The sequence below is a fragment of the Apteryx rowi genome, unplaced genomic scaffold (assembly GCF_003343035.1).
Source record: "Apteryx rowi isolate R43461 unplaced genomic scaffold, aptRow1 scaffold_2, whole genome shotgun sequence".
Lineage (NCBI taxonomy): Eukaryota > Metazoa > Chordata > Aves > Apterygiformes > Apterygidae > Apteryx > Apteryx rowi.
The window spans coordinates 9051482-9060168 of record NW_020448307.1 but is presented as its reverse complement, the minus strand read 5'-3'; the positions used below and the strand labels follow the sequence as shown (position 1 = coordinate 9060168).

The 8687-nt window shown below is 49.4% G+C and overlaps 1 protein-coding gene across 1 annotated transcript; it reads right to left on the bottom strand.

Annotated features, from left to right (window-relative positions):
• Nucleotides 1-3690: 3690 nt before the first annotated feature.
• MSX2 (msh homeobox 2) lies at nt 3691-8640 on the bottom strand. Its single transcript, XM_026063397.1, has 2 exons — nt 8188-8640; nt 3691-4477 (listed from the first exon to the last, which is right to left on the bottom strand). Exons 1-2 carry the CDS (start codon nt 8540-8542, stop codon nt 4053-4055), a joined length of 780 nt encoding a protein of 259 aa, XP_025919182.1. The 5' UTR covers nt 8543-8640; the 3' UTR covers nt 3691-4052.
• Nucleotides 8641-8687: the final 47 nt, after the last annotated feature.

Here is an 8687-nt window from a genome sequence, read left to right as displayed (position 1 = left end):
GGCTGCCGGCGAGGCTCCCGGTCGAGATCAAACTCCGGCGCTTGCTGGCGCGCTGGCTAGCAGACACGCCGCAGCCACCTAACTTTCCTCCTTCCCCATAAAATGCAGGAATTCCGGGGTTTGACAAGGAAATGTGACAACATGAAATGCAGGCTCCAAGCGCCCGTGGCTTTAGGTAATGAACGCTTGGCCATAGCGAGGCAGAAAGCCCATTCCTAACTGTTTATGTCAACAAATCCGTACCTCGTGAATTAAGGTCCCGGGAGAGCTGCGCTTTACTCTGGCCTGAGCCGCCGTTCAGCAAGTCGGGATTTTAAGGATCGGGATAATTTATCGCGTTGTTTTTAATGTTTATTATTTATTGCTCTAATTATTTTTCACTTTCTATTGGAAATTTAAAATATATGGATGTACCTGGAACAGATGCCAACTCCTTTCAGTCTCACTCAACTTCTAATCATCGCATCTGCTTTGTGTCAGAAAATACTTTGGGAACAATTTAACTTTGCATTAAAATAACTAATTAAAGCCACACCTCCACAGCCTCTTGCGAAAGTGGAGGAGGAATTTCAGTAAGTGCATCGCGTTTTAATGGTAGCATTCTGATTTCCCTGCCTTGCTGTAATTTATTCAGTTACAGATCTGCCTGCAGGGCAGCTCCCATTAGGCCGATGATGAAGTCTCATGAGTAAAGCTTGACACCTCCCTCCTAATAAAATATAATACTCAATTAACTCGGCCTTTCTGAAGGCTTTAATTGGAACAAGTTAATAATGGGCGCAGGGTGAATTGTCATGCCATCCGCAAGCGCCGGGAAGGTGTCACGGATCCGTCCTGCCTTTCCCATAGCAAAGGTTGTAACCGAGATTTGGAAGCTTTTCCTTCAACACCCTTGTGTTCTGCAATAAATCTGTATCCATTTAAGGATCTATCATAACACACACAAAGCTCCTGCGCTCAAAGAATTTCCAGCGAAAAGATTTAGCTGTAATCCCTGACACAACTGATTTATACTGAAGGTTAAAAAATACCCCTGGTTTATTTATAACCGGCCCAGCCCAGCTAAGAAAGCACTCAGGACAATTGGGCAGGGAAGGAGAGGGGCGAGGCGGGGGGGCTCCACTCTGCCCTGGAGTTAGGGGGATAATACTTCAGAAAGAAATCGAGAAAGAAGCGGTTGTCTCCAGTTTTTATGCGGCAGTAAATACTAATTTGAAAAGTCTGCACGGCGATTAGATTCCTCCAGCTTTGTTCCTTAAAGCTACGGAGCGGGAAAGTTAACCGGGAGGGTTTCGGAGCGGGGCGAGCAGCGCAGGATCCGCGATGCCCTGAGCTCCGCCGGCCGCGTAAGGCCAGGCCGGCGGTGGACGCGGGTCCCAGCCCCCTCCTGGCAGCCAGGCTCGGGAAGTGTTTTCACTCCCCAGCCCTTCGCCTTTTCGCACACCCGAGGCCCGATCCGGAAAGATGCTGAGGGCGGAGGCAGGGAGCGAGGCGCCGGGCGGGGGAGGTCGAGTTCGCGGCGGCCCCGGCGCTGCCCGCGGGGAAACGCTACGGCACGGAAACGCTCCCGCAGCACTGCCGAGCGCCGGGGCAGCCGTCCGCCCTCGGCGATGTGCGAGCCTCGGACGGCGGCTGGAGCAAGGGGAAACTCTCCTCTGTGCCTTGACGGCCGTGAGAGTCCGGGCGAGTTAAACCTGCCCGCGCTGAGGTCTCCGCGGGTCTCTCTCCGGCTGCCGTCCCAGAGGTCACTCCTAACCCGAGTAAGTCTCCTACAGCAAAAATTAGGGTGCTGCACTGAGCCGGCATGGGGCTTTGGTGTGCAGTGGCCGAATAACTCCTCACCTTCGCGTACTCCTTTTCTCTGAGCAAACTCAAGCTCCCTCACCAGTTTCAGAAAGGACGAAGCAGCAGTTCAACACCTGCTCTCCGGGCAGCACAGGAGCGTGACCCTTGAGCGGGGCTGCCCCGATGACCGTGGCACAGGCCGACAGCACGCACAGCCCCGAAGTGCAGCTGTGCTGGAGTATTGTAAGGCGCCTGCCATGTCTTACCTGCACAAGACAACCCCCCACCTACTGCTGGGGCCGAGTCTAGTCTCCCACTAAAACATAGATTTGAAGTCACGGAAAAGGAGAGGAGAGGGGAGAGGCGGGAGCAAAAAGAGAATGGGACCCGAACTAAGAAAAACGATGGAAACATCATCAGAATATGATGTTGTAAAGAAYAGAGGCGCCTAAAAAGGGTTGTTAAAAACAAGAAAACCTCATAAAAGATTTGGCTTTAGACTTTAAATTGTTGACTTGCAATTCACCTTCATGTGCTGCAAATTTGGCTTTAATTCAGATTCAGAAGGGGAAATAATCATAAAGGCAACCCAAACATTCCTTTGAACTTGACCCAGCAGTGCAAAACACACAGGGAGAGAAGTTACCTTTTAAAGAACTCCAAACATTCACAGACCCACACGCGATTAAACATGTTTTTTCTTTTTTAATTTAATTTGAAATAAGAGATAAGAAATAATAAATCTTCAATAAAATATATAAAATTGTACAAGGCATCCCTTTCAAAGGGACTTCCCTATAATGGAAGATGGGGGGTAGGGGGGAGAGAGGGGAGGTTCATCCAGGGCAGCGACAGCACCTGGGTCAAAACAAACCAAAACCAGCAAAAACCTCATGGCTTTTTTTGTTTTTTTGTTTTTTGGATTTTTTTTTTTGGTTCTTCCACAACATGCTAAGAAAATAAATCCAGGAGAAGCTCTGCCTTCAGTGCTCCACGGCTTTTGGAGTAACTTTCTCACAAGGTTTAGCAAGAGTAATACACATAATACAATAGTTATAAGGAGAAGCCTGGGGAAGATACTGCCAGCGCTTGGGGAGCTCCCACGGGGACAGATAGGTTACGCAGTCTCTTGGCACCCCACCATCCTACTACTAGGATTGTTTGTTTTTGATACCTGGATCTCTCTTAAGAAGGGCTTGAAGCATGAGTCATTTAGGTTGGCATCCTTTGCAAGGGGAGGAGAGGAAGACTCGGGGGGTTCTTCTATTTAAGTACAGACTGTTGCAAACAATAATAAAAAAACCCCAAACATCTCCACAGAAGGGTTTGACAAGCCTTTGCTCACCACCACTGTGGAAACAACCCAGCTCTTCTTTCCCCGGTAAGCTTCCTTTCCTCCCTCCTGGTTTTTGAAGGGCATTGCGGAGCCAAGATTACCTGGCTGTAGACAAAAATTTCTGATTGCGTCAGTAGGAAGAGAAAGACCAGGCTGCCTAATAACCCTTCCTTGCACTTTACCTCCCCTCACAGTGCTTTACAAACGCTGAAGCGATTTATACAGATAAAGGCAATACAGGAGTTGTTGGTGGATAAAACTGTTGCTCTGCTTTATGCACACAGGGGCTCTGATATTCATCTTATTGCAAACAGCTATTGAGATTTGGGATGCAAAAACTTCCCCTACCCCCAGAAATGCAGGAACATGCTGGCTCTGAACTTCACTCGGACTCTACTGGGGCTAGTTTCTATTTACACGGTGTCTCTAGCTAAGGGCTCTTCTTTCTTTAAAAAAAAAAAAAAAGTGATTATACCTTTTTATTTCCCTCCCTCCATATTAAGTGATGAGATTTGAGAGTGTGGGTTTAGGGCATGCACCCCTCTTACTTTAAACACGTGTTGGGACCCATCAGGAAGGAGTCAGGAAATCTCTGTCTCCGTAAGACAAGATTGTTTTCTCACCCATTCCTTTTTATTCTAGTTTTACGTGCACTGTATAAAAACCCTACATTTGCTCAAATGGTTTTTTTGTTTTTACATTTTTTTTTCTTTGAGGATCAGACACTGAGTGCTCAGAGCACTATCAGAAGACACCCAACCTGTAGCATACAGGATGCCTTACTTTGCTAACGCAAACTCCTGTACACTTGGGATGGCAGATAAAAGCGTGCAGAAAGAATTGCCAGTACTGGTTGAGGTACTGCCTTCTCAGGGTTGGACAAGATCCACCAGGAAGTCTTTCTCACTGTCGCTTTGTCTTTCTGATCTTCTTAGGATAAGTGGTACATGCTATATCCAACAGGAGTAGCATAGAGTCCAACAGGCGGGATAGGAAGCACAGGTCTGTGAAAAGGATAGGATGTTCCATACAGTGAGGCGGCCTGGATGGGAGAGTTGATGGGGAAAGGGAGGCTGAACCCCGAAGGCAACATGGGCTTCGCTGCCATTTTGAGCTTCTCCAGCTCGGCCTCCTGCAGTCTCTTGGCCTTGGCCCTCCGATTCTGGAACCAGATTTTGACCTGTGTCTCTGTGAGGTTGAGGGAGCTGGAGAACTCGGCTCTCTCTGCGATGGACAGATACTGCTTCTGGCGGAACTTGCGCTCCAGAGCCAGCAGCTGGGAGGTGGTGAACGGGGTTCGGGGCTTCCTATTCGTCTTGTGCTTCCTCAGGGTGCAGGCGGTGGGGCTCAGGTGTCCTGCAAGGAAAGGAAAGGACGGTTATCACAAAAGGAGGCAGACCTGGGTGCTTACGAGAGATGTGCAGTGCTCGAGAGGGCTACGTGAGTATATGTGAAGGGGGGGGGGTCCCACCAGGTGATATCCTCAATACAGGGGCTGTGCTCTTCTTGCAAATGGCACTTGAAATCTCGTCCTGGTCAAACCTATGCTCACAGGACTTCAGTGGATGTCCTGAGAAATGAATCCTTGGTTCGCTGATTTGAAAGGGACACGATTTCACAGGCTCTGTGAAATCTGGCTCTGTGAAATCTGTAAGCAAACAAGGCGCAAGGGTACCCAGCAGATCGCTTTAAGATTCACATCACAGAGGTCTAGAACACACAAAACAGCTGTCTTAGTAGCTGCAATATTTGGCAAGTAACCCCAGCAAAACACAGGACTAACGCATACGCAAAAAGAGGATGTTCACAAAAAGGACCGTGGCACAAGAAACAAGCCCATTCCATCCCTGTTCCAGGATTTCTCCCGCAAGAACAACAATTCAGATCCGGCCCTACGAGAGTTTTTCCTGACAATTGAAGAACTGGGTCAGATAGTTTTTGTGTCTTTGACAACTGGACGTTTGACTTGCTATTTCTTCTCCTCCTGAAATTAAGAGCAGCTTTTCTGTTAATAACTTTTTTTCCAAGGAGAATTTTCTGCTCTTCAGCAAATATCGAAAGAGAGGAAAGCAGCACACTCCGCATCCAACATTTAGCTTTTATTATATTTGCCAGCTTTTAAAATCCCACATAACTGCAGCATCTGTAGCCAATACAAGTCAGGATATCTGCTACTTTTTGTGTTTTCCTTATAATCCCAAACAGGTTAGGCACATTTTCCCGAGATGGCACATCGCTGACTTGTCTTTAGATCCATTTTACATTTCACTGATAATTCTCTGTTCTAAAGAATTATTAAAATGCGTACAGCTGACTTGAAAAGCTGAGCAATTTGGCTGTATTTCAGACCAATGCTGATGCATACAACAAGCCACCCTGGCACCTCAACTTGATACTGAAGATGACATACAGGCTACTCGAAACTGTTAAATTTTGTACCTACTGTAGTGCCTGGTTTACACACTTGCCAGTATTTGCACATTATACTTTTGTACCCTTTACACTTTCTTCTTTGTTTTTTAAAATAAACTGGACAAAGGAGCAGTTTAAGTGTACATTATGCAATAAAAAAAACAAAACACAAGTGTTCAAAAATTCAGAGTGATCTAAAGGGGGGGGGGGACACAGCGACGACAGAAGAAGCGAAATTTTCCTTCTTACTCTTGTTCTAGATACTGGACGCGAAAAATAAATCCTTCTCAGAAAACAACTTGTCAAATGCCGCCTTACGATCACACGGAGATATTTTAAGAGTTAAGCTGCCAGCCGCGATATTCCGTTCAGTCCTGAAACTCCGCGCTAAATAACGATCAACGCGCTAAATACCCCGCTCTTCCGCGCACTCTCGTCTCTGCCACGAAACCCACTATTTCTCTTAAAGCGAAGCTTTCCGAAGGCTCGGCTGAACGGCGCTGCCTCCGCGGGGGGGAGACGCGCAAGGGTGACGGCGCCGGCGACCCAGCGCCTTCCCGGCGGCTCGGGCAGCCCAGCCCGATGCGACTTTTGCTACTCGTAGGGGAAACTGCAAGAAGCTGCTTTTAAATTAAATCCCAACTAAAATTTTTTTCCCCCCAGAATACTCTCAAACGTTAACGGCCTTCTCCCCCCGCCCCCGGCCCCAAACCCCCAAATGACTGCCAAACTCTGATAAGAAACAGGGACCGTCGCCACGGCAGACCCCTGTAATTATGTTTACCCCGTGACAGTCCTAAAGCACTCGCCGGAGTAACTTGTTGCACTGTTTCCCCCTCGCCTACACTTTCTTCCTAACTTCAGGCACCAGTCATCACATGGAGACGGTTCCCTCTCCGTGTTGCACAAAATCTAATATCTAGCGCTCTTCCCCTAGTTCATCCCACCTGTAATAATAGTAATAATAATAAATCGAGGAGCTACTTCTAATGTCAAAGCCCTCCAAGATGGGACTTCCTGCAGGAAAACCGGTTATTGTCTCCTTCTGTCAGGACGGCTCCGACGGGGCCGAGAGCTGGACGGCGGTGGGAAATTCGGGAAGACGATCGAGGCCAAGGGATCTTCCCGAACTAGGCTCCCACCCCCCCATCTTCATCATTGCTCCCCCCAGAGCCCCACTGAAATCACTGGCTCCCTGCACTCCCTGACCGCTGAGGTCCGTTCAAAAGCTATTTTCAAGCTCTCAACGACTGGCGATTTTAATAGAGAAAGTGGAGGAGTTTTGAAGAGAAATGTACCGCGGAGAAAATTAGGCCTCGTCTAAGCCTGTTTTTTAGGGTAGTGTTAGAAGAGGAGCAGGCCTGGGTGGGAGCTCACGCGTATTTGACAATACATGAAAAAAGCAAAATGGAGCCATATAAAGGTAATGAGAGAGGTGCTTTGTTCTTCCTCCCGGCCTGTCTCCCCATCCCCTGTCAGGGGCTCTATCCCAGCACATTATAAACCAAATTAATTCGGGGTGATCGCAAAGGAAGAGAAGCGTCTGAAAGCCAAAACGAAAAAAAATTGTCCCAGAAATAGAGGAACTGCAAAGCACTAAACTTCCTTCTCGCTTTGTTAGATTAAAAGGCAAATTCTGCCAGACCGTTCAGCTAAAAAGCTCGTGTACGTGAAGCCAGTAGCTTAACTGAAGCACAGTATTTAATTTTCATCAGTCAAGTCAGAGATGTGTGGAAGAGAGTGGATCGATCTGCTAGTACAGGTGTATATTAGCAAAGGCTCTTGGCTATGGGGAAGGCAGAGAGTCTAGATACTATCGCACTACGTCTTTCACCTATTTCTGACAGTACTTTTGGAGAGGGCTTTAAAAAAATGAAATGCAAAAAAAAAAGAGATCTCACCAAAAACATAAGAGCGAGAAGCAATTCAAATCTCCGGGACAGACACAACAGTGCGGATCAAACAGCAGAAAGGTTTAAAAAGTGACCTGTCACCTCCGGATCGCCGGTCGCTAAAGGTGGGTACGGGGTGAGAAGAGATGGCAGGGGGATAAAGAGCTCAGACCCAGCTCGGATAACTTTGACAGTCTACGTGCAAAGAGTGAGAAAGAAATAACAACCGTGACAGGAGAAACCGCGGTGGGAGTCAGCGCGCAAAGAGCGCGCAAAGCTGGAAGGGAAAATTCCCGGGTTTGAAAAGCGAAGAGTTTATGCGAAAATGTTGCTTTGCACCTTCTGTGTAAGGGAAAAAGCAACAGGGAGAACCTACAGTTGTCTTTGCAACGGGCTAACCTAATGGCACTAACTGGTAATAGCGCGCTGTGGATCGGGGAACGGAGCTAATCGATGTTGGCTCCGGATCGTTGTGTCGTTTTAAAAACATATATATTACATATATATAGATACACACACTATATATAAAAATATATATATGTAACACGCGTAGATATATAGAAAACACACGGATATAAATATGTACACACACGACATATATAAATACGTATGCATATATCCAGCGTGCTCCTGCAAATCTCGGCGCCCGGGAGCAGCCGGTGCCCGCCTGCCCTCGTCCCCGTCCGCGGGCGGCCCCGCGCAGCCCTCCGCCGCCCCCCGCCGCCCCGCGGGCCGCCCGGCGCCGCTTCGCCGGCCACTCACTTGGCGGAGGGGAATATCTCCCGGCCTCTTGAATCCAGGCCGTGCCGTCCTCCGAGTTCTCCGACTTGACCGAGGAGGTGTCGAAAGGTTTTGTAAGCCCCCCGGGGGGGCTGTGCGCGTCCCGGGAGCCGTGCCCCGGCAGCAGCAGGTTCCGGGAGGTGCCCACAGCCGCCCCGTCGGCGCTGCCCCCCGCCGCGGCCGGCGGCAGCTCTTTGGGGGGTTTCTTGTCGGACATGAGGGCTTCCACGCTGAACGGCAAGCTGGACACCTTGACTTTGTGGTGCTCCTCGGCGCCGGCCGCCGGGCCCTCCTCGTCGGAGGAGAAAACCTCCTTCGCCTTGGAAGGAGAAGCCATCGCGGGTGCGGAGGGTGGCGGGAGCGGGGCCGCCCGGGGAGCTGGCGGGAGCTGCCCTGCGCCTCTGCCCGGCCCTGCGCGGGGACTGCGCGAGTGAGCGCTGCCCTGCGCCTCTGCCCGGCCCTGCGCGGGGACTGCGCGAGTG

What these genes read in the sequence shown, in the direction of transcription:
- MSX2 (XM_026063397.1), bottom strand. Translation starts at nt 8,542, where the DNA reads ATGGCTTCTCCTTCCAAGGCGAAGGAGGTTTTCTCCTCCGACGAGGAG. An exon ending in GAGATATTCCCCTCCGCCAA is followed by an intron (nt 4,478 to 8,187) that starts GTGAGTGGCCGG and finishes CTTTCCTTGCAG; the next exon opens with GACACCTGAGCCCCACCGCC.